Source organism: Urocitellus parryii, chromosome 13 (genome assembly GCF_045843805.1).
Source record: "Urocitellus parryii isolate mUroPar1 chromosome 13, mUroPar1.hap1, whole genome shotgun sequence".
Classification (NCBI taxonomy): Eukaryota; Metazoa; Chordata; class Mammalia; order Rodentia; family Sciuridae; genus Urocitellus; species Urocitellus parryii.
In genome coordinates, this window is record NC_135543.1 from 43,563,852 (window position 1) to 43,589,838 (window position 25,987).

General features: G+C 37.8%; 1 protein-coding gene across 2 annotated transcripts in view; it reads left to right on the forward strand.

Annotated features, from left to right (window-relative positions):
* Chst9 (carbohydrate sulfotransferase 9) overlaps nt 1–25,987 on the forward strand; it is a 214,036-nt gene that overhangs the window by 71,822 nt on the left and 116,227 nt on the right. For both annotated transcript variants that reach the window (XM_026388071.2, XM_026388072.2), the window contains exon 2: nt 12,805–12,843. In XM_026388071.2, the coding sequence (XP_026243856.1) occupies nt 12,805–12,843 (39 nt within the window). The remainder of the gene's footprint in view (nt 1–12,804; nt 12,844–25,987) is intronic.

Consider the following 25,987-nt stretch of genomic DNA (forward strand, 5'->3'; position numbering starts at 1 on the left):
CTGGCCTCCACCAGCTTCCTTCCAGGCTAATGAGGCAATGATTAAGAGAATAGGGGAAAGAGCAATGAAATGTCCTTGTTTCTTCCAGATGAAAAGCTGAGCAGGAGTGTGTGTCCATTAGCCAAGTAAATTGCTATTTAAAGTGAACAAACGCAGACTTCACAAGCAGAGATTCTGACTGGACTCATATCTTTACCTTTCCAAATGAAATGTTCCCCCTTTGCTGCCTTCATGCAGAAAATGAACCCCAAATCATATTAAAACTCCTAATTCAATATAGAGTCGATTAATTTAATCTTTAAAAGTAAATCTACCCAGGAAAAATAAGATGGTTTGGAATTAGTTAGCAAAAGTTACTATTGAATCTTTTGAGGGTTTCCTCGCAGAAGGTATCTATATAATATTAACAATAAATGGTAAAGTTTTTGAAGCCTAGATGGATAATCAAATGTTGTCGACTCCAAGAGAGACCTCAGTTGATGATTCACTAGTTTTAAAAGGCTAGATCATTGGCAAGTGTCCACTCTACTTTTGATGGCTAACCTAAGCATAGGGTAACATTTTAATACTCTGATTAAACCAAAAAATGCATTCATCTGCAGAGCTGGTGCTTTAACTGCACCCCAAATGATAATATTTTTTTTATTCTTTAAAATGAAAAAGAGTAAGCTTAGATGCCAAAGTGCTGGATAATAGAATCTATTTACAGATGTAGTTGAGAAAAGCACCTTAAGGAAGAAGGAATGCAGGTAAGCCCTTGTTTAATATGTATATCAATAAATATTATCCTTGTGAAAATAGAAAAGAAGTTGTTTTGACTATCTATTGATGCATAAAAAATGTCCCAGAATATAGTGGCATTAAAAAAAAACCACTTATTTTGCTTGAAGTTTTGTGGATTAAGAATTTGGAAGGAGTTCCACTGGGCAGTTTATCTGCTCTCCACGTGACGCCCCTGGAGATGGGTGGAACTGAAGAATAATTCCCAGTGTGGTGTGTTCATCAGCTTCCCATTATTGTTAACAAAATAACTGAGATAACCAGCTACCAAAGGACAAAGATTTATTTTGGCTGATGGTTTAGTATTTTCCATCCACAGTCATTTGGCCCATTGCATTTGGGCCTGCCATGGCAGGGAGGGCAAGGTGGAACAAATCACTCACCTCGTTGGCAGGGAGTGAAAGAGACAAAGAGACCAAAATCCCCCAACTCCCTTCAAGGATGTACCCCCCAGTTACCTACAACCTCCCACTTGACCCTACCTTTTAATGGTTTCCAGCACCTTCCACTAGCACTGAGCTGAGAGCCAGGTCTTTAACAGATGGTCTTTGGGGAAAATTCAAGATACAAACTACAGAATCAGGATAGTTTCTTGATTGACACATCTGGTTTCTAGGATGGGCTGGATAGGAAAAACAAGAGTCACTTATGTAATATTTAGGCAGCTCTCTTTCTCTGGGGCCACCACGTGTAGTTACCTTGAACTTCCTCAATGATGCATAGCAATCGCCAGGTGATCCAATTTCTCATGCTGCATCTGGCTTCTCCCAGAGCATGTTTTCAAAGACTCAGGAAGTAGAAACTACCTGATTCTCCAGGTCCAAGCTTAGAAATTTAAAAGCATTATTTCTGCCTAATTTTACTGATTAATCAGATTACTAGGTCTGGATGGCTTCAAGGGAATTAGATTCCTACTCCTGGGGCCTGGCCTGGGCATGGCAGGCACCTGGCTGGCTCTGGCAGATCCAGGGAGGCTCTGCTATGCACTCACCTGAGATGTGAGGTTTCCTGAGAAGCCAGCGAAGACTACCACATGGGTTTGTTAGGAATGCTGTGCAAGGGGTGGGGCAGGTGGCAAGGCTGGGGGCCACCAGAAGATACCTGGAGAGGAAGAGAGCAACCTGGGAAGAAGGCCACTGGGCTTAGGGCAGCAGAATGAATCCACTCAGAATAGGAGACTGAAAGAAAGCTGTCTGGGCACATGGTCGGAGCTCCTACACACACACATCTGTACCTGCAGTGGAAGTTTCATGAACCAACAGTCATTCCTCACTGTGTAAAGTGCACTGAGAGCTTCTGTTCCATTCTGTTCTTGAGGTGCTTTGTTTTATTTGCTTTTGCTTTGCTTTGCTTTGCTTTGCTTTGCTTTGCAGAGCTGGCTGTTGACCAGTGAAGTACAGCAAGTCTATAATGCTGGTGGCTCTGGAGGTTGAGGCAAGAGATTCAGAAGTCCCAGGCCAACCTGGGCAACTTGGTGAGACCTTGTGTCAAAATAAAAAGTTTTTAAAGGGCTTGGGATGCAGCTCAGAGATAAAGTGCTTGCCTAGCATGTGCCTGCCACAGTCTGGCTGCAGCAAAATAACCCGGGGGGTGACGAGCAACTTGTATAGATTGATACAGCAGGAGTGGGAGCCGTTTATTGTAGGACAGGAGGGGTATATATACATCCACACAGCTTATCTAATTAACATAAACTCGATACAGCAGTCAACCAATCAGGAATCTCCACACTTAATGGCTCGCTGGCATTACTTCACAAACCACTCCCTCTGGCAAAATGTCAGGCGCCATCCTGACTTGTTTACAGACTCTAACATTTGCCAGGTCCTGGTTTCAATCTCCAGTACAGGAAAAATAAAGAAGTTTTAGTTTTCTAGTGCTGATGACCCTCTGAGAACATGCCTTTCAAAAAAGCCCTCTTCCATCTCTCTCCAAAAGAGCAGGAAACAAAGTGCCTAATACAGAGCCTCTTCTCCTACCTCATGAAGGCAAAATGTTCAGGATGCTACAAAATCGCATTTTCATTCTAAAAGGAATGAATAAATAGATTACAACAACATTCTCTACAAAATAATTCATTCTGTTTTTTATTTTACATAATGAACACTTGGAGGACATTTAGAATATTATTTTCTTTCAAAATGATTATTCACTCTTAACTTGGTAGAAATGTGTATTACACAAAGGAAAGTACATTTCTGCTTTAGTCCGTAGCTGGAGCTAATGTTATTAAAACTAGCGTTCCCCTTTTGCTGAGCTATTTAAGACCTGGCAATAATGGGTATTTGCTTTTGCCAATCTGACTTCAACATCTAAAGGTCTTCCAAAAATCTTCTCTGCCAAGAAATGACTGCCTCCAAAATGAGATCCTGAATATCAAAAGGTTTAGTCTAAGATTTAAACCTCCCAGCCCAGTGTTGGGAATGTGAAAGGGACTATTGCTTGTCGCATTAATTATGTGCATGTCAGATGGATCGAAGTGGGAAGAAATTCTGTACTTGAGAATTTCCAAGACAACCTAAAACGATTGTTCTTCATACTGATTTTGCTTCTTCTTTGCAGAAGGGTCAGACCCGGGGGGGGTGGGGGGACCTTTGAGCATTCGCTTTTTTCTCCACACTATGACGGATGGCAGACCCTAGGGCTGGGGAGTGCAGATGGAGAGTCAGCTCTGCCAAGGCAGATGGTCAACCTCAGAGGCCCAGATTTATCTGTATCGATATGTTTCTGAAGGGCCAGTTTTTATATCTCAGTACACACTGTCTGAAGCCCCCAGTTCTCAGTGTGCTTACAATGGCTCATTTTGCCCAAGCATCCTAGCAACAGATCAACTAACAAAATAGAAACAGACACAGGAGCAAGTGGAATTTATCTAAACCTGCAAAAGGGCAGGGAGGATTCCCCCACCATCCAGAGGCTCATCACTAATGTCAGCTGAGGCCACTGACATTTCAATATGAGCATAAATCCAACCACAAATGATAGAATAAACCTGTTGGCCTGTTCCTAGTGTTTACCAAACAAAAACTATGCAAGTTGTAGTCCTATTCAGACCATTTTAGACCAACTAATCTTTAAACTGGCCCAGTTAAACTTCTCTATTCCTGACCTTACAATAAATCAAGTTCAATGTTAAAGGTCCCGCCATTTATTGGAAGGAATGGAGGAATGGGGGAAGGGTTCTTCTGATTTTTCTAAAGCAATGCTCCCTCTGTATTTAGACCACATAGGACTATTGACAGATCCATAGTTGCTGCTCATTCCAAAAGTGGATAGGATTGGAGCCATAAACCCATGTGGCCTTGGCTCATAATTGGGAATTTTGATGTATCAATTTGGGTTTCACTAGCCCAACTTGTATTTGGAAAAAAAAAAAAACACCAAGAAGAAAGGAAAGGAATTCAGTAAAATGAAAAGCCACTTCTCCCTTAGAAACCAAGGGAAGGCAAGTGAGAGAAATGTAATTAAGATGTCAAGAAACTCACAAAGACTGGGAGCAGTGGCACATTGCTGTAATCCCAACAACTCAGGAGGTTGAGGCAGGAGGATCACAAGATTGAGGCCAGCCTTAGCAATTTATTGAGACCTTAAGCAACTTCATGAGATCCTGCCTCAAAATACAAAGGGCTGTGAATGTAGCTCAATGGTAAAGCTCCCTGGGTTCAAATCTCAGTAGGAAAGAAACGAAATTCTCAAAGACTGAGACTACAATAAATGAAGTAATTGACTCTGAAGATAGTGAGAATTGTCATGCAATTCTATGTACCACCTGATACAGAGCATCCCTAAAGACAAATCCTAAGAATACACTATTTTCTCTGCCCCATGCACTGAGGCAAGAGCTTTATAAACATGAGCATATCATGCACTCAGAACAAGTAGGAATTAAGTATTCAACCTTCACAGTGACCCTGCAAAGTAGGTACTCATATTACCCCTGTTTCAGGATGAACACATTTCAACTTGGAGAGGTTAAGCGATGTGCCCAAAATCCATTGATATTTAACTGGCAGAGTGACAAACCCAGGCTCTTCAGCACTCTATGGAATGGCCCTTCATCATGATGGCCAATAACCTCAGACAGGATGAAAATCTCTGGGCTCATGTTTCAAGTCTGCCATTCCCTAACTCAAATCTTGTGCATATTACAGAAAGATTCTGAGCCTGCTTTCACTCCTGGGGGAAAAAAGGAAGTAATTATCATCAACCTCTGTGATCTTTAGGGAAGAGTGAATTAACTAATATTTAAGTGGCAACACAATGCCCATCTTATAGTAGGTACTAAATAACTACTAAATCACTTTTTAAGAAACTCATTCTGAAGATCTTCTGTGGCATTCTATTTCTGAACTACAATGATTAGATATTCACCAATTAAAATAAGTAGTTGATTTATTCAAATAATTCAATAAGCAATAAATGGCTAGTAAAAAACAGTCATCTCCAGAAATATTTTTTACAACATAATTTATTGAGACGCTCTCGATACCTAGGGACTCGTTATAGATGTCTTATAAAATATCCCATTGTTTACTTCTCCCTGCTCTCTCACCTCAACTATTTGGTTTTTTGGCTCCTCATTATTTATTTGCCATAAAGTATCATAATGCTGTGCAGATAAAATGAATTATTCCATATAATATGCTAAAAACAATGATAGGTATATTGTTTTAGAAACATTAGCTACTATTATTAGTGTGATTATAAAACACCCTACTAATATCACTTAGAAACAGGAATGAAGTAAAACAATTTGGTTCTAATTCATTTTCAGTTGAAATATCAGAGAGAAGATAATAGATGATAATTATATGGACGGTAGATATTGAATGTGTGTGTGTGTGTTTTTGTGTAAATACACACAAACACAAGCAAGAGAAGAGGAGAGAACAAGAAGTAATATGGAAGGTGAAGTCCCTCTCTGCTTTCTTCCAGGGTTACATAGCCCACAGGGACCCATGATTAAGATAAGTCAGTCTAACTCCAAAGTCCATGTTCCTTCTGCTAAATCATGCTGTTTCCTGTGGGAAGAGAAAAATATTGCATTTAAGAAGATTTTATGTATTCATTTTCCTCTCTCCTTACAGACAAAAGCAAGAATAGTTGGTGTATCTACATTCAATACAGGAATAATTTTGAAATTATTTTAAAATGCCAACAAAGGCATTTTTAACTCTGATCGCCCAAATATACATTCTGAAGACTGCTTTTCTCATGAATGTTGCATTATACTAGATAAACATAGCAACAGTGGAGAACAGAGCTTTAGGTCTGACTCTAGAAATCCACCTAGCTCTATAACCTAGTTGCCCTGTCTACGAGTTGAGGCATTTGAAGCAAGTAAGCCTTCAAGCCCCTTTCTCTCTAAATCCCTATAAAATAACCAGAATTAAAACCCTAACTCCTTCCACTCTCCTAATTAAACCAGAAGTGTAGAAGTACTACAGTTTCTAGAAATATATTGACAGTGTTTTTCCATTATAGTCTAGATGAAACAAAAACAGCATTAAAAAATACAAGGGAGTTAGCATTGTGTTATCTGGGGATTGTCATGCCCTTCCCCCATTTTTTTAAAATAAGGAACATGTGCACTGTAATTTTCTTTGTCATGATTCTATGCCTTCTTCATAGTGCATTTTGCCAAAGAAACATCGGACATAAATGAACATTCTCAGGTATCCTAGCAACAGGATGTGATTAATAATACCTCTCAGAGCAGGGCAGATAAAATGCCTGAGAGTGAACACAAACTCAGAATTGGCTACTGAAAAATTGGTAGTGCAGTAAGGTATGCTTGATAAGATTCCACGACAGACTTTATTATACAAAGATGGAAGCAGGAAAAAGTGAGAATATATTTTAGAAGGGAAACTGTATCTGAGCATGAAAATATAGTGTTTTGTGTGCACTGTATAATACATATGTACACAATGCATGTGTGTACTAAAAAGCACATACACGCAACACACACACATACAAGACACTGAGTTGTAATGCAAATGCCCCTTCTCAATACTGACAAGTCATCATTGAATTGCTGTTTATATGCCTGGGGTTTTAAAAGATCAGAAACAATCACTATGATTAAGAGACTGCTTCTCTTCTCAAATACTGAAATGTACTATAAATTGATAGCTATTTAATGTTTCTCCATGGAACCATATCAACACCTCAAGTCTAAATAGCTTTTAAAAATATCAAGACTCAGTTTATATAAATAGTCTTGGTACTTGGTATTTTAGCGTTCAATTAAACACATTTTCTCGTATAAGAAAAAAGTTTTACCTTGCAAATTCAATTTTTATGAGATTATGTTCCATTTTCATTTCTCACAGGTGGAGTGCTGCATTTAGGTTTAAATAGAAATACGATGTAAACCATACTTAATGTTTTGCTTTTAAACTAGAATCTGTGATAAGATAAAGCATAACTAAAGCAGAATCCATGTTCATTATTCCAAAAGCCTCTCTGTTATTTTATCACCCACTTTTCTAATGTAATAGTTTTCTAAGTTGTCAGTTGTAATATAAATATCTGCTAAAAGCTCTATTCAGGTTGTACTTCCACTAAATTTTAGCAGTACTAAAATTTGCTTCATGCTCTTTCACATTTCAGGGTGGGTTGGAGAGAGACACAGCTCTCCATATGCCAGGTTGATCTAAAGCATTTAGGTTCAGGGCTTGGTGCTGGACACAGGCAGTCAGAAAGACAAAGGACTCAATGCAGACTAATCATGAGCCAAGCACTGGAGGGAGTGCTATGATACCAGTACTATGACAATGGTATCAAGAACTAAAGACACTTGGGTATTTTTCCTAAAAAATTAAAATCATCAAACTATAGCAATTTATGCTCATAACAATGCAAAATAGCCAGACTATGGGAACCAGCCTTGGTGTTCATCAGTGGATGTGTGGATGAAAAAAAAAAACATATCTATACACGATGAAATTTTATTCAGCCATAAAGAAGAAGCAAATGATGTCATTTGCAGGAACATGAATGGAAATTGAGAGCATTATCTTAAGTGAAATAGCCAAATTCACCAAGTCAGGCAATGTATGTTTTCTCTCATATGTGAAAGGCAGAGAAAAATAAACAGAAAATCAAAGAGAATCCAGTAGAATGGAGGGAAAAGGACTGGAGAAGGGAGGAGGGAAGGAAAAGGGGAAATACCAAGGAATAATTTTGACCAAATTATATTATTACATCATGTGCATGTACCAATATGGAACAATAAATAACACCATTATATACAATTACAGTGCACCAATAAAAATATGGGGGAAAAATGGCTAAAGGGCCACAAAGAAGGGTTCTCAATTTGGCAGGCACAGAGGGCTGAGGGAAGTGGCCCAGAGGAGGAGTCTTCACTGAAGGTCTGTCAAGCTCCAAAGGATGGTTAGGGTTTGGGTAAGCGGGAATAGCATGGTGGGAGGTATAAGTGGGGAGCTGGTGGGTATGTCATTCCTGGAATAATAGGTGAGTGTTCTGCTGAGGATAGCAGCAAAAGGTAGGTTATGGCCAAATCATTCAGTCATAAATTTCATATTAAAGAACATGGATTTTAATCTTCAGCAGATTGGACAACAAAGGTGGAAAAACCAATGAAATCCAGTAGGAGCCTTTAGAATATATATCACCCCAGAACAAGATATCAAGTTCATGAACCAGGGGGATGGAGTAAGAAAGGAGAAGACAGAGATGAAAGGCCTTATTGAGTGAGAATGTAAGAGACTGAGGGAGAAAAGAGAAGCTGAGCAAAAGGGAGCAGGATATGGTTCTTTTTTTAAAAATAATTAGAACTTTATAGTTATACATAGTAGTTGGATTTACCCCAACAAACTCCTAGGTAGCTGGAATTCTATTTCAGTTCATGATCTTCCCATTTTCCCTCCCCTCCCCCACTCTCCTTCCTGTACTCTACTAGAAGTCCTTTCAATCATCTACTTGTTTATATTTGATTGATTCTTTTTTCTTATACACAAAGGTGAAAATCCTTATGGTATATTTAATATGCACATAACATAATTTTTTTAAAGAATTCATTATGCATTGCGGAGGTAATTGTTCTTTGGTTTCATGTTGGGATGCTTTTCATTAGAGTCACTATAATACCTGACAAGAACAAATTAGAAGAGGAACAGCTTATTTTGGGCTCCTGATTTCAGAGGTTCACCCATGGTAGGCTGACCCCTTGATCTGGGTCTGAGGTGGTGGCAGAACATCACAGCAGAAGGGCATAGTGGAGGAAAGCTGCTAGTTCATGGCAGCCAGGAAGCAAAGCAAGAGAGGGCCATGAGCCAGGGACAAAATATAGTCCCCAGGAGCACACTCCCAGTGACCTACTTCCTCCATTCATGCCTCACCTGCCTACAGTTATCATTCAGTCATCCATTCAAATTATTCTCCCCTAAAATGGATCAATCCACAGATTAGGTTATAGCTCTCATAACGTTATCATCTCACCTCCAAATATTCCTGAACTAACAAATACATGAGCTTTTCAGGGCAAAACCTCATCTCCAAACCCAAGGGATGCCTAAGCAGACACCACCAAGAATGAGCAGTTTTGTAGGGGAATGTAATGATCTAAGGAAATGTGTTGAAGTACAATCGAAGATGCATAAGTTTCCACTACACTTAAAACCGACATAGATTTTGGAGTTAGAGATGAGGATCTCAACTAATTTCTTACTATGAAATTAAATATGGAGAGAACGAATAATAATCCATACAAGAAAGATAAACTGGAAAAGAAACATAGCAAGTCATTTCCATTTAAGCACTACAATCTGTGTCATTTGATGATTATAACATTGTCTTAAGTACGTTTTTATTTTTCTAATTTGAAGTTTAATGTATATATAGTGAAGAATTGAAATCTAATTAGGTTCCTTTTAGAGCTAATCACTTTATAAATCTATTATTATAACATTTATATAGCACTCTTCAATTTACAAAGCCCTTTCCTCTAACACAGGAGCCAGGAATTGTTTGAGATTTCAGTAAAAAAGAAAAATGCTTTAGCCCTGTCTTGCCTCCCTTCTGAATCATTGGACCCCAATATTTTATATGAATTTCATCCATTTTTTGCTGACTTACTCTATGGATTTCATCCATGCAGCAGGTTCGATCCCCACTTTACACATGAAAAAGTCAGAATGACTGATTTGCTTGTAGTCAGCATCATTATAGGTAAGGTTATATTGAATAAGTGATACAGTCTTTCATATATATGCAGAACAATTCCTCCAGAATTAACAGTTTAAAACTATAATAAGTTTGTATTATCACAATTTCTGGGGAAGGATTTTGTAGTAACTGAATGGATGGTTCTGGGCCCAGGTCTTCCATGAAGTTGCAGCCAAGATGGCAGCTGGAGCCTGAATGGGACATTCACATGCCTGGCAGGTTGATGCTGGCTGCTAGCAGGAGGTCTGTGTTTCTTTTTGGCTATTAATAGGAGGTTTTAAGATACAGGGACCTTTCCATAGGGCTGACTTGTATGTCCTCAAAATATTGTCAGGCTTTCCCCAGAAGGAGGGATCCAAGAGAAAGCTACAATTTTTTAGGGCCTGAACTGCAGGTCACATGCTATTATTTCTGCAAAATCCTATCAGTTATACAAATTATCTAATTTAATGTGGAAAGGGACTCTACAGGGACATGAGTATCTGGTGAAGAGAAGATGGAGATCACTGGGAACACTGACTACCATTCTATCTTTATGTATCTCAAATACTTTCACTTTCAACTTTTTACAAAGCACATCTTATTTCATTCTGATGCAAATTATAGACTCTCAAAGAGACATTTTTCTGTAAACATAAGTCAAGTTTTGCATGCATTTTTTTTCATAATTTTTATTGGTGCATGATAGTTGTAAATAATAGTGGGATTTGTTGTTACGTATTTGTACATGCACACAACATAAAAATGTAATTCAGGTAATATCATTCCATGCATTTTTTAGAGTTTTCAAAAATGTTTGAGGCTTTTAGTCATCATAAGTGTACAATCAAATAGTCATCCGTGGTCTATCCAATAGTAAAATTAAATGAGGAGGTACATCACACTTGATAATAAATGAGAGGTTTAAGTGAACTAATCATACCATTTATCTGTTTGAGTCATTAAAATAAATTACAACAAAGAAGGCCTCTGGAAACCACCCAAATGAATAGAATGTGCCATCAATCAAGGTGCCAGTTAGCTGAATTCTACACTTTCAGTTGTACATTTTCTTTTCTTTTTTTTTTTTTCATTTTATTTATACATGATAGTAGAGTCTATTTTGACATATATGTGGAGTATAACTTCCCATTTTGGTGGTTGTGGGTTATACATTTTCTATCATGTATTTTAGAACTTTTTAAAGACATGAAGGCCTTGTAGAAAAACTTGAGTAAAGTTCACACGTAGTTTTTATGTGTTACATAATGTCTTAGAATCCAGCTTCAACAGTGAAGTATTGATAGACTAAAAGAAAGTGACTCTGGGAAGGTGACCCTTGCTTACCCATGAAAACTGAGTCTCTCATCTCCACAGTGGTGTCCACACACCCATCACCATGGTGTAGAGCTCCTTCTCTAAGCTCTTAAGCATGCATAAGCATCTCATGAATTGGCAGAAATCTTAGTTGGTTTCAGCTTAACCTATTGCCCCAGCTGGATGTTGCTAAATTCCTTGAATGAGAAGCCATATCCTCAGCTTCACCTTCCTCATCACCCACTTACCCTCAAGCCTTCACAGTCTTTCTTGTGTTCCTTGCCCCCTGTCTGTTAGAATCACTGCCTCACAATCTGTCAACCACTGTGCACTCAACAGTGTTGGATGCTGTAAGAGCTCTCACCCTAGACTTCCTGAAAACTCTTCTGTGCTGTGTGACACTTCTCTCTGTTGATCCCCCTTGATCTCTGGTGCTTCTGTCATCTCACAGTCTGACATCAACAAAACAAAAGTAGCATTTTTGTTTCTTGGTTATTGACCTCAGTCCACTCCTCTGTGCCATCTGCTTTTATGCCTCATCCAACCACTCTGTTCAACCAATAATGGGTATTCCCTCATCTCTGATAGCTCCCAGGCTCCAAGTCCCTATAACACTTCAAACTCAATAGGTCTAAACAGAATTCCTCATGCTGCACCCCACCACATCTTGTCATTTCCCCAAAATACATCACTGTGCCCAGAGTTATCTAGTCACCTGGGCTTTTCCTTCTCCTTTGCAACTCACATTTTGTAAATCGCTGAGCCCAATTACATCTGCCTCCCCATTGTCTTCTGCATTCCCCATTTATCTCCTCTCCACTCCCTGTATCATGGCCCAGTTCACCCTTTCATCACCTATTGCCTAAAGTCTAGGACAGTCCTCTTCCTTAGGCACTGGTATTAGTGTTCAAATCCTTAGAGCAAGCCCCACAGTATGTCCTCTTGATTAATTTTCCTTGTCCACCTTGCCCATACTATTTATTTCCTTTGCCAAGAACCACTCTTTTGCCTATTTCAGATTCCCTGAATCTTATGCATACCCCAAGATCCACATCCAATACTCCTTTCTCCATAACTTCACAGGCACTTCCTTCTTTCTTAAAAGAATTGCTTCATCCTCTTGTATCTTTAAACATTCTGCATCTTTTGGTGCACTTCTCATTTCATGTTAGATTGTCCTTTCTATCCTTCAAGGTTATAAGAAATCACAGCCTTATTTTATTTAGCTGTTGTCCTCACAGTGCTTTCCATGTGGATTTTCACTTCGTGGTTTATTGTTTAGTGAATGACTCTTGTTAATAAGCTTTTTAAAACCAAACAGCATAATTAGTACATATTTACCCAGTTTTTTTAAATTAATTTGAAGGCATTCTTTCATCCTTGGGAACTGTGCATGACCACCTCTGGAAGCATTCTGGACGTGGGCTGAAATAGTGGTTGTGTTTGGAAATTGCCAAACACACATCTTTCATCTGAGTTACATCATGCTGTCTTGACCCCACACTGCAACTTATCTGCCACTTCTCATTTCAGGAAGAGTGGAGAAGAAAAGAGAACAAAAAGCAACTTCAGGTAAGATTTTGTTTTAATTGGCTCCGGCTTTATTTCCTGTTTATTTCCATCCTTAAAAATCTCTAGCTGTAATTTAGTGTTCAAAAATTCACATACAGAGAGCAATGGCTTATCATCCTTGAATTGAACGATATTAAGTAATTTAATATAAATTAATACACTTAGCCCTTTTACCTTGACATTCATCAGTTATGTCCTTTTCATTCTATCTATTCAAAAGAAAACGAGATGGAATGTATAATTTTTTCATGATGATCTATCTAAAGGTAAGTCTTGCAACCAGAAATTTTAAAATATAGACATTGCAATAGTTGACAACTAGTTTCTTTCCCCCAGATGTCTACGAATCTCAATTGTTTCCAAAACCATTTGTGTAACTGATATATTTCAGAACAGTGTTAACTACCTGAGAAGAATCTTTACATTTGGGAGAAATTTTTTAAATGTTTCCACATCTAAATTCCGTAGCCACTCAGAGGTGAATGATGCTTTGGCAAAATGTCAGTGAACATAATAGGGGTTGATATTTACTAGCTAATGAAAAAAAAATACTTCCATGTGTTCATTACTTTGTTGTGAGGTAAAACAAATTTTCACTTAAGAAATAAGTCTTTATAATAGGGACTGTCTTTCAGCTCACCATGCCCAGATATTGCCAATAATCGTAGAGAATTCTCATTTGGCATATGTAACTATTCCCATCTCCCTTCCTAAGTCCCCATTAGCCCACTATTCCTATAAGAATTGGAAGGTGATAATGTAAAGAAACATCCCTCTCAACACTACCATCTTTCAACTTCCTTTTTGTGTGTGTGCTGGAGGGGTTGGGGGGAATCTGTTAACAAGGTTTTATTTATGTTTCCAAACAGCCAGTATATTTTACTGTAGGAAACAGTCTACTTTAATTTAAAAGTGTGTAAATAGCATAAGTCCCTACCTCTTTTCTCCTCCTTAACTTTAGCATTCATCTCAAGCAAGCGGACAATTATTCTCTGTCCAACTTCCCTGTTAAATCTTGTTGTTTCCATTCTCTCTGATGATCTTTTAAAACCCAATCCTGAATACAAAAAGAAAGAAAGAAAGAAATGTGAAGGCAAGAAAGTGTCTGGCCTCCTCACAACTGTGATTACTTCCATTATTGCTCCTTGAGGGGAAATTATTTGTGCTGTTTCTAAAATGCTATTGCTGTGAGGCTGTAGGTACTGGCTTCTTAATTAAGGAAAGCTTTCAGTTTGGAAGAAAGCTAAATTGACCAGAGTTTTCAACCAAATGCCTCTTTAAGTTCCTTCCATAGGGATCTTAAAGTTCTGTGTGATCAATGTGACAAAAACCGTTAGAGACAGAGGCAGGGAACAATAGTCTACAGGGTTTTGAGGAATCTCCCTTTACTAACGGAGCTAATTTGCTCCATGTGATTCAACTTGTCTGATTTCTATGAGAAAAGAAAGTCAAGGATAACTAATGGATAAAGCCCAACTTACTGGGGAAGTTTGGGGAACTCCTTATTAGTTCAAACAACACAGATCATACCCTCAAAAAAATCTGTATGTGGAAAGATAGTCAGGGTTTTCAAGATCCAGACACAAATTTTGCCAAAATAGTCGTAAATACCCACAATCAATCATTTTGTCACCCTGGCCCACATATGCCATCTTCAGACAAAGAATGTGCTTAAGAGGCCAAGAAGAAAATCATGGGCATCTCTATTTCTGCCTTCCTGCCTGCACTTTGTTGCATGTTCTCTTTAAATTCTATATTCTGCTCGCTGGGTTAGACACCTCTGTTGTTTACAGCTGGGTCCCGTCTCTCACCTGAGGAAAATCAATGGTAGGTCCTGGGCCCTTTCAATTTATCCCTATCCAATTGCACTAATCATGATGGAAACCAAAGGGTTCAGAAAAATATATTGTAGACAAATATATTTCCCACTCAACAGGAACCCACCAAGATCCTCATAGTTTTAATTGGTTAATTCTTTGCTTAAAGAATCATGCATTTAGATGAAAGTTACCCTGAGGTAAGTTTTTGCTTAGGATAAACAATAACTTCCTAAAAAGGCTGGAAAGAATAAAATTACGTTAGTAAAGATGTACAGAGTCTGGGCATCTGTTACTCAGCTTTTCAGCACTATGACCAAAATACCTGACAAGATTGACTTAGAGAAGAAAGGATTTATTACAGCTCTTAGTTTCAGAGGTTTCAGTCCCTGGTCGGCTGGCCAGATTGCTTTGGGTCTGAGTGAGACACAACATCATGGTATGTTGAATTATTTTTCCAAAATGGCAATGAATGTTGCCAGGTTATACATATTCTCTTGTGAGTTCTTTATGGCTTGTGTAAAATAGCATCATATTGGAAACCATAACTATGGCAGAGGAAAGCCGCTCAGCTCAGGCAACCAGGAAGTGGGGTAGGGCAGAGGAAGGGAAAGGGACATGGCACACCCATAGTGACCTACTTCCTTCAACCTTGACTCACCTGCCTACAGTTTCAACCACCTCCCAGGAGTCCACTCAGCTATCAATGGATTGGTCCATCGATAAGGTCAAAGCCCTCATGGTCCTCCCAAAAGTCCCACCTCTGAACACTGCTATATTGGGGACCAAGCCATCAACACATGAGCAAGTCCTTGGGGCACATTCCATATCCAAATCACAACAGCACCCCTGTAAGGAATGTTGGCAGGAGGGGTCTGGTTAGATTATTCCTAAGGTTCTTTCGAATTTTATGTCTATGGTTCTACTTACTGTTATTACTTAATTTAAGTGAGTCTTTTATGTGTTAAAAATCAACACACAAAAACCTTAAATGGCTCACATTTTACTATTTTAACTAAGTGAATCATGTTCGAAAACTCAGGCTAATTTAGTTTGGACTGAGTTTCTCATACAGAATATATCTCAGGGGGCTAAGACTGTGAAATAAAAATGTCCTATAGTCTAGCAACTTGCATTTGGAATCAATCTGCATTCTGATTATAATCCTGGTTACAGTTTCATATATAATGCTGTTTTCCATCATCCAAGAATAACTCATAAGAGAATATGTATAATGTGGCATGATACATTGTCATTTTTGAAAAATAATTCAAAGCATATTCCCATTGACTCAAAGTTTGGATACCCATACTCTGTTCATACAACATGGTCAGAAAAATCAAAGCCAAATTTGACTACTTGGCATGGTGAACAATTATACCACATACTTTAAAATATGGTGGTATAATGGCAACTGGACAAAATATGAAGAGTCAGGTTCTTGTTATCATCCATTTCCCTTGAACCAAGGGGCACTCAACCACTGAGCCACATCCCAGGCCTTTTTTATATTTTATTTAAGAGACAGGGTCTCTGAGTTACTCAGACCCTTGTTAAGTTGATGAGGATGACTTTGAACTCATGGTCCTCCTGCCTCAGCCTCTCAAGCTGCTGGGATTACAGGTGTGTGCTACCATGCCCAGCCCTTGATTATTTTAATGACCCAATTTCTTCACCAGAAACATAGAAAAAGCTGGGTGCAGTGGCACACACTTGTAACCCCAGTGATTCAATAGGTTGAGGCAGGAGGATAACAAGTTCAAGGCCAGCCTCAGCAACTTAGCAAGACCTTATCTTAAATTAAAAAACTAAATAATTCAGGGATAGAAAGTCTTGGCTTTGATAGCCAGTACTAAAAAAAAAATAGGAACAATGGTCATTTTATATTAAAATGCTACTAAGTTTGAAGTACCTGAATTAGAAGAAATACCTGCGTTGAATCCATAGAATTTTTTTTGAGGGGGGCAGGGGATGGCAGGATGTAGCCGGTATTGAACCCAGGGACAGGAGACTGCTGAGCCACATCCCTACCCCTATTTTGTATTTTCTGTAGAGACAGGGTCTTACTGAGTTCCTTAGTGCCCCCCATTTTGCTGAGGCTTGGTTTGAACTCTCAATCCTCCTGCCTCAGCCTCCCAAGCTGTTGGGAAGTCCATAGAATTCTTGATATTAAAAAGCAACTTAGTATAAAATGCAGTGAAAAATTCTTATAAAGAGGAGTGCTTCATAAGTTATTGTTTAGAAAATCTGTTAGAAGGCTTACTAAGGTAAGTAAGAGACACCATCTGTTAAGTATATATTGTTCCCAACTTTTCCAACAAGAATTCTTTCAACTTCAGTTAAATATGAAGTAAAGAGCAGTCTTAGTGGAACAGAGAATGGAGTGATCAGTAGAGATGATAATACATATTGTAAAATGAAGCTGTATACTTTCTATTTATGGCATTAGAGCATCCATAAAGTTAGCAATGGTGTGTTCATTTGCATAATCTACAGTTACCAATAGTGAAGAACAGTGCTATTGTTTTTCTCAACTCAAAAGGTGAAATTTATTACTGGAAATTTAGCACACGGTAGAACACCTGCTTTACAAACTCAGTCCTTTGGTATCTACTTTTAGACTGGGCTTTTTTGTTTCTTGGAAATGTTTTGAACAGCAATAACACCCCCAGTTTAAAACATTTTCACACACTTTCCATATGTAGCCCTTCAGAATAAAATACTGAAGAAAATATTCCACCTGTGAGTGAATAAAATGTTTACTTTCTTATATATTACTTATTTATTGGATGTAAATTTTCAAGTAGATACACACTTAGCATGGATTTCTTCTGTCATTACCATTTTTTTTGTATATTTTTGTCATAGTTCCCATATACTATCAAAAATACCCTCAAAATTAAGTCTGAGGAAGATCTAATTTGTCTTAGTTTTAATTATCAGTGACCAACGTCAAACTTATGAAGTCAGCAGTACAGATAACATTTGAGAACCATCGTTTTTGAAAAGTCCAATTTTTGCACACCAATATTTTGTCATATTTCTCTGTACTTTACTCTCCTTTGAGGATGATTATTCCAGATAGAACCAAATTATTTGAAAATGCTTACCATTCCAACATGTTTATGTCCTACAAAAGCTTCTTTTTTTTTTTTTTTATTCTTGAAGCCATGTCATTTGGCAGCACAAAAAGTGCAGGAAAAGTATCTGAGGCATTTGTAAGTTGATAACATTCAATTTTCTAAACATCTTCTTGATCCACATCTTCAGAGTTCCTGGTGAGGATGCAAAAGTGAGTTCAGTATAGGATAAATGTCCTCAGTTCAGTGACTCTCTGCTCAGGGAGAAAGGCAAGTACTGAGGATTACAGCACAGTATGAAGAGTGCCTTTTAGAAAATTATGTACAGTGTTTCATGAGGCATTCAAAGAAGGCTTCCCGAAAGAGGAGAAATTGGCATCAATCCTTGACAAAAGAATGGGAGTAGTTTACCAGGTACAAGACGGGAAAGGGCTGGCTGTCCAGAGAGACAGAGACAAGCAAAAGCGTGGCCTATGGAGGGACAGGTCAGTGGTGTAGTAAGTGGACAGGTCAGTGGTTTAGGGCACAGTCATAGACCAGAGGCAGAAGGTGTGACCAGAAAAGTAGGTGTGAGCCATAATCCACAGGGACATCTGTGCCATTCCATAAAATTTGCTCTTTATGCAGTAGATGCTAAAAACTCACCAAGTCCAAGCGATTACAGGATCCATTTTCCTTTTCCAAGGATCCATTCACTAGAAGTATGGAAAGGGAGAGGAACTGCCTGGGGATGGGGAAATCAAGTGGCTTCTCATTTTAATACCTAAGAATGAAAGAATGAAGGTCCCCGGTGTCTTTACCAGGACAAGGACATTAGAGAGGAAGCCAGAGAAATGGAATACAGATGCAGATGGAATTGACTGGACTGACTGGATATGGGAAGCATGGGAGGATGACTCGCAGTTTTCCAGCCTGAGATGAGGTGAAGGGCCACCTGTTATAGAAAGCACAGAAGGAGGGAGAAGTTTGGCAGGGTGGAGAAGCAATGCCGCCGTGTCTTTGTTGATGATACTTGGCATATGAGATACAAAGGCAAAACTGTTAAGAATGTTGAACAACTAATAGGCAATACAGCTGATACATCCTGGAGCTCCAGAGAGATGTCTGGGACACAGCTTCACCTTTTAAGTCAGTCATTGGTACCCAGATAAGAGGTGAAGTCCTGGTTAGGAGTGAGCTTACCTAAAGGGAGTTGGGGGTGTGAGAAGAGAAGAGGCAGGATGCATCGCTGGAGAATTCCAAACATTAATGAAGAACACATTAAGAGAAGTGGGATCCTAAGAAAGACCAAGGATGTCCTCTGAAAATGGGTAGCAGTCTCTGTCTCTGAATCCCAGGGAGGAAGAGAATGAGAAGAAGGAAGAAATGTTCAAGGCATGCCACAATGAGCAGTAGAGTAAGCACTGGAAAATGTCTTTTGGAGTTAGAAAAGGGGCTCAGATCCCACAGAGAAATTATTTTTTAAGGGGGGTCTATAAATGCAAATCAGATGATAGTGGTTTAATAAGGGAGTGTAGAACAAATGCAGACTTTTCAAAGAGTTTTTGAAGGGAAAGGAGAGAGGAAGAAGAGACAGACAGAAACTCAATCATGAGGTCAGAGAAGGGATGTGTATTGAAGGTCTGTCATTTCAGTTTCTGTGCTTAGTGCCTTCCATTTACCCCTAAAATGAACTCATGAGTATTCTTTAGGGAAGAGTTAATTGCTGAAGGTTGTATATACTTACAGAAATGCAGTCTATGCAGGGACTTGCTGGAATCAACTTGTAACATCTGGAAAGATACCTGTGAGAACTGACTGTCGCCATGTCTTCCCAACTCTGCATTTGAGCCATGAAGATACCTTCAAATTGGCCATGGTGGGAGTCTTCACACCATAGAAATTGGCAAACACTACAAACCAGAGTTGGTCCGGCTTTAAATGTTGACCAGTGCACTGTTGAATCTATCTCTGTGGAATAGCAAAGCCTGGGAATTTCCCACAGCTTTGCAAATGGGACTTGGTCAAAGTCACTTCTTCAGCTAACTCTGAGACCTCCATCCAGACCTGTGATTGGCAACCAGCCTAACATGGACCCAGACCTCTGATGAAAAAAAAAAAAAAAAAAGAAGAAGTAAATTATTCTTTCTTCATATCCTGTGCTCAAGTGGTCCAGGTTGGAAACTCTTCTATTTATCCATTCTCTAGGACTAAGCTACCAATTTTCTTCTTTGGCCTCCTGGGCAATCCATCCCCAGAGTGTTTGCTTTTTAAGGAAGCTCTCCTGAAGAACTGGTTCTCTGAACTGTTTTAATGAACTCTATTTTTAAAATAGCCAATTTTCTCTGGGTTTCTGATTTCAGAATAATATTTATTATTGACTGAAATAAAGCCTCTTAGATGCACTTTTCCATCCACAAAATAAAAGACTTGCATGGGGGTTGTTCATTAAAAGAAGTCTCGAAGAGTTTATTTTTAAACAAACTTCATTTTCCAGACAGTAGAATTTATGATAGAGAATAAATAACAACACAGCTGTGCCACATTATTTTGCAAATACCTTAAACTTCATTGTGTAATACTGCATTTAAAGAGTGTTTTTATGCAAACTAAACAAATCTGAAATGATAAGTAGCTAGTGTAGGAGAAACTGCTGTGTCACACCAAGTAGTCAGAGTAGAAATATAAAAACACCTCCCTGAAATTCCTTCCACATGTTTGATGTTTAACTTGGATTGCTATTATAGTGAGCATAACAGGACTGATTTGCATTCCATTGAGACTTGAAACTTGAATTCTTTAGATGTGGGGGAAATGGTATCTTCAGTCACTCACAATAGATTTCATGTTAAAACAACATGCCCCACTGTATAAATGAGAGAAACTTACCTCTGTGGCCATTCTTTAAATATGTATGTGGTCCTTGCACCTGAAAAAAAGAAATGAGGAAAAGTTTATCATTTGTGTTTCAGGTTTCCATCTTAAATTAAATATTCTGTTTTTAAAAGAAGTCACGAGGAATTCCCAATTAAAATGGAAATTAACTCTAATAAAAATGGACTTTCATGAGCTGAATGATCTTATTAAGCCAGCACAGAACCAAGCAGTTTGCAAAAAAAAAAATTAAGCTCATGCTAATTTGAATTTATTATGAAAGTGTACCTTATGTGTGTATGTTGTGTTATCAGTCAATATAATAGTGTATATAAAATAATGTAGAAATGTACGTAAAAGTGTGTATAGTAGACTTTTTTCTGACATGATTTGGGCATGGAACATTTCAGGAGAATGCAGATTTTGATAAGTTAAAAGTGCCACTTACACAAAGCAGGAAAAATACACACAGAAATAAAATACCAGTGATCCACATGCTTACTTACAAAAGGAGTCTTAAGTCACACCTGATTTTCCCATGGGGAAGAGACATGAGGTTGTATTTCTAACCAAAGAATGGATGCCCAACTTTTATTTTTTGAATAGACATGACCACAAACATTTTAATCAACAGTAAATGATATACTTGTATACTGTGTAACTTAAAGCCCTCTAAAGTAAATGCATGTCATTTGAGCTGAGCAATGCAGAAATCGATCCTATAGATTGTCTTATTCTTTCACTGAAAATCCCCAGAGGCTTTGCAGGACAGCAGAGCCACCAGAGGAACTAAGAAGCCAAGAAACACCTGAAGCCTGCTCCTGCCGCAAGTGGGAATCTAACGCCAAGCCTTAGTGGGAGAATTAGAGAGTCCAAGGGAAGTCACGTTGTAGGGAACATCAGAACCAGGGTCCTCTTTCAGAAGTGGTTGAGTGATCTATTGACTCATTCACACTGAGACTAATGAATGGCCATGGATTACCATGTTATTGATTATAGATGGCAAATTGGAGTTCTCATAGGGACACTCATCAGTGTCTGATAGGAGCACTTACAGGAGGGCATGACTCTGAGCATGGCCCATACCTCCAGATGAACATCACTCTTGTTCAGTCTTCACAGAAGGTCTCTTGAACCCTCTCTTGCCTACATCTGTTTGTTTATATGTCGCTTCTATGTCCTGGCTATCAGTAAGACTGTGCATCTCTGTGCAACACATTTCTGACTGTACAGAAACAACCTACATTTTTCACTCCAGTCTGCTCTTTTTGTCTTCATAAATGTCCCTGAGATGCATTCTTACTACATGTTCTCTAAAAGCACAGCTTTCGGTCCCACTGGCATACAAAGAGACAAACAACATACTATATTCAAAACCTGACTTTATTTAATGCCATTTTTCTTGTTTCCTTTAGACATTTCTTTCTAATATTTTCTAACTACCTAAACTTGCAAACTTCCTTGCCATTTTAAAAGTTTCATCCAGGATGAAAGCAAATGTGAACTACATTAAATATGAGTTTTTTCATTGACCTTCATGGTACCTAGAAATGCATGAAATCTTACTAGAACATATAGTTATTTTCTCTATATTTTTTTAATTTTTAAATTTATTTTTTAAAATTTATGATAAAGTGAACATAACAAAATCTACTGCAATGACCATTTTAAAGTGTTAAAATGATTTTAGTGACATTATACATTGTTGTGCTACCACTACCACCATCCAATCACTTAACTCTTTTCATCTATAAAACTGAAATTCTGATCCCATTGAACCCAATACTCCATTTCCCCCTCCCCAGCCCCTGACAGCCAGCATTGTCTTTTCTGTCCCTATCAATTTGACTACTCTGGATACTTCAATAAGTGGAACCATACAATATTTGTGTATTTGTGGCTAGCTTATTTCATAATGTCCTCCAGTTTAATTCCTGTTGGAGTATGTGTTAGAATTTTCTTCCTTTCTGCAGACTGGGTGATATCCAGTTGTTTCTTCACACCACATTTTATTTATCCATTCATCTCTTAATAAACACTTGGATAACATCCAGATTTTTACCATGGTGAATGAATAATCCTGCTACAATCATGGATGCACAAATGTCTCTTTTAAATATATATATATTCCCAGAGGTAGAATTGTTAAGTTATATGGTAATCTACAAGGTTTTAATTTAGCAATAATTACTAAATTTGTAAGACTCCCAATTTCATCGTTTATGTATTGGCTTATTTGTAGCTATTGTTGGTGGTGATTTTTACTCCCTTGTGCTTTCTCCTAGATTAGCAATATCCAACTAAAAAAAAAAAAATACTACAAGCCATATATATGTCAATCTGATTGACTGACTAGATGCATTTTTAAAGTAAAAAAAAGTGAAATTAGTAACATTATTTAAACTACTATGCTAAAAGTATTATCATTGTAGCAGGTAATCAATATAAGATGCTAAAAATGATGCATATTCTGAACATGTGTATTACAGTAAAAAAAATCAGTAGTTTATATGATATAGCAGTTACAGATAAGTGTAGTCTACCTAGACAATAAAGGTATATTTTATGGAAAACTATTTTTTACTGCTTCAGTGTTTTAATTAAAATTTAAATTAATTAGAATTGTGCTAGTCACATGTCAAGTGCCCAGTAGCCACCTGTGGCTTGGGGTTACCATGGAACTACCCAGAGCTGAACACCATTGCTGGCACTTCTATGGGACAGTGCTGCTGTAGGTTATGATCTTTCTGAGGGCAGGGAATTGGATCTTGGTCACTGTCACAGCCTCATCACCTGGTTCATAATAAGTGTTCAAAATGTACTAGCTGGATGATAAGCTAAATTTACTCACCAAACATTTAACTGGAGGCTCACCATTTGCCAGGTATTGTCATGACCCTGGCACTGTGTGGAGTGAGCTTATATAAGCAACATTCCTGTCCAGAATGTCTTTGCAAAGACTGAGGTTCTTGCAAGTTTTATTTGCTTGATTTATGAACTAGATTTTGAATGAAATGGGAAAATATACTGAAAACAAAGAAGTTGCTTGTACAGGTCTTTGTTTAATCTCAGTGAATACTGATTTTAAAAAATGAAGGAAAAAGTGGCTTTGTCAAACCAATAGACTGGAAAATGGCCCTGTGAGTTTCCTAAGGAAAGGAGTCCCTAAGAATGGTGGACATGGATTACAAAGATTGGACTAGAGAAAAGCAGAGACATAGGAACATTCGCAAGGAGGGTCTAAATACTTGAGACAGTGCAATGCATTTGAAGAAGTACAAAGGATTATCTTTAACCCAACCCCAGGGCCATAAATCTATAAATTAAAATGCAAACTTTATTCAGCATCCTAATTCATTTTGGAAAAGAAGTTATTCATTCATTCATTTATTGATTAATTATTAGTAGAATGCTTATTATTTACTACTACAAGTCAAGGGGAAAACACCAAAGTTATTTATGAAGTAAAGACACACACACACACACACACACACACACACACGCTTCTTTTGATTTGATGGTTTGGAGGAAATGAAGAGTAGAATAGTATTTTCTGAATTTTGCCTTCGGATTCATGATTGATCAATTTTGTTTGTCCTTGAATGGGTATTTGCCTAAAGAAATGATGAATATTACTTTCTCAGCATATTGTAACATGAAAAAGAGAATAAAAATCACTGCTTTTCATCACTCATTGTCTTTATTTCATTTGTTGGTTTGCAGTATTCTGCTACTACTAAAAAATGTACATAAATACAAGGAAAAAATATTACTTGCATGCAGAATTCCTCTCCTACCTACATGCTATTGAAAACAGGAGTCTAGGTCCAAAAGTCATTTGGGGTTGCACTGAAGAGAGATTGCAGGATGTCACTAGCATCTGCCTTTTTCACCTTACTTTGTTGCATTGCTTTAAATTGCAATCAAACACATTTATCAGTGACTGATTGGAAACTAATATAGAGGCCTCTAAATTAAAAAAAATAGGATATCTTTGTTAAGGAACTTTTTATTCTTATTTTTATTGCAAAATGAGCCTAGTCAGTGTTTGTATGCCTGCCCAGTGATTGCTGTCTGTGGCACATCCTCCACAAAAGAGAACAGTACTAGTCACTGTGTGCTAGAGGGACAGCTGTGCACAGACTTCCTGGGAACGATAAGGGCATTTGTTAATATCAAGTGATAGTATCCTTCAACGTGTTTGCAGAATCACTGCTATGAAGTTTTTAAAATTGTCCTCATATTCAAAACTAAATTTAATTCATATGTAACTATTGTGGTTGCATAAAATATTAAATTGCAACATTAAATGATTTAGCTACCATAATTGTTGATCTAAAATAATCCAACCCATAAAATGTCATGCTATATTATCTGTAATGATGTTTGGGGCTGTTGAGTATATTAGAAAGTTGCTATCTTCTTTATTTGACCCAATGTGAATACAGAGAATATTTTTAAATGTCAATTATAAATTCATTGTGAAAATTTATTGTCCTTGTTTTGAACTAGAATACCATAAAAATACATATTCTTTTTCATGAGGAAGAGAATGACAAAAGAAATTATCAATTTTTTTAAATTTGACCCATTACAGAAGTCTTTCAATTACAGCTTCCCTGCACACCTGGCTAAGATCTTGGTTTGACACTTAAGGACCAGTAATGTCCAGTTCTTGGTGTTCTATTCTAGTTGCAATGTTTGAATTCCACTGAACTGCTCAGGAAGCATTTAATATTTCTGTTTCGCAGTGACGTTTAATTATCTGAATGGTTTGAAAGTTGGCGGTAGTCAAAGTCTTTGAGAGAGCACAAAAATTAAACAAACAAAAACTAAATGGCCTGAAAGATGGATCTCATTATCTTCTGTTTTTAAATAATGTATAGTGATTGGTGGCAGAAATAGATACAGCGAGCAGATGCCTCAAATCAACTTGAATTTTTTTTTAATCTTTGAAGACACTGCCTGTGGATAGTATAAACACCAGAGGATCTACTGCAGTACAAGCTAGTCATCAAACTCTTTCTACTAGGGGATGGTCAACTTTAACGTTGTCACTCATGAGAAAAATGTCAAAGGAGTATCTCTGTACTGAGTGAAAAGTAAACTATTTGCATATAAGATGATACCTATGTGAGGACATTCAGTTCATGTTTGATGGTAGAAATGCAAACACCAAGGCAAAGATGTGACTGATTAAGTTTTTAACCATTTGATTTCATAATTTATATAAATAAAATAATACAGTATAGTTTACTATTCTGATGGAGATCTAGGTAAAAAAAAAAATAGACCACCAATGTGACCCTACAGCACATAAGTGCTCTGCAGGGCAGAGGAGTAGGGAAGATTAACAAAACTCAGTTCTAAGCATTTGAAATCAGAAAAAAAAAT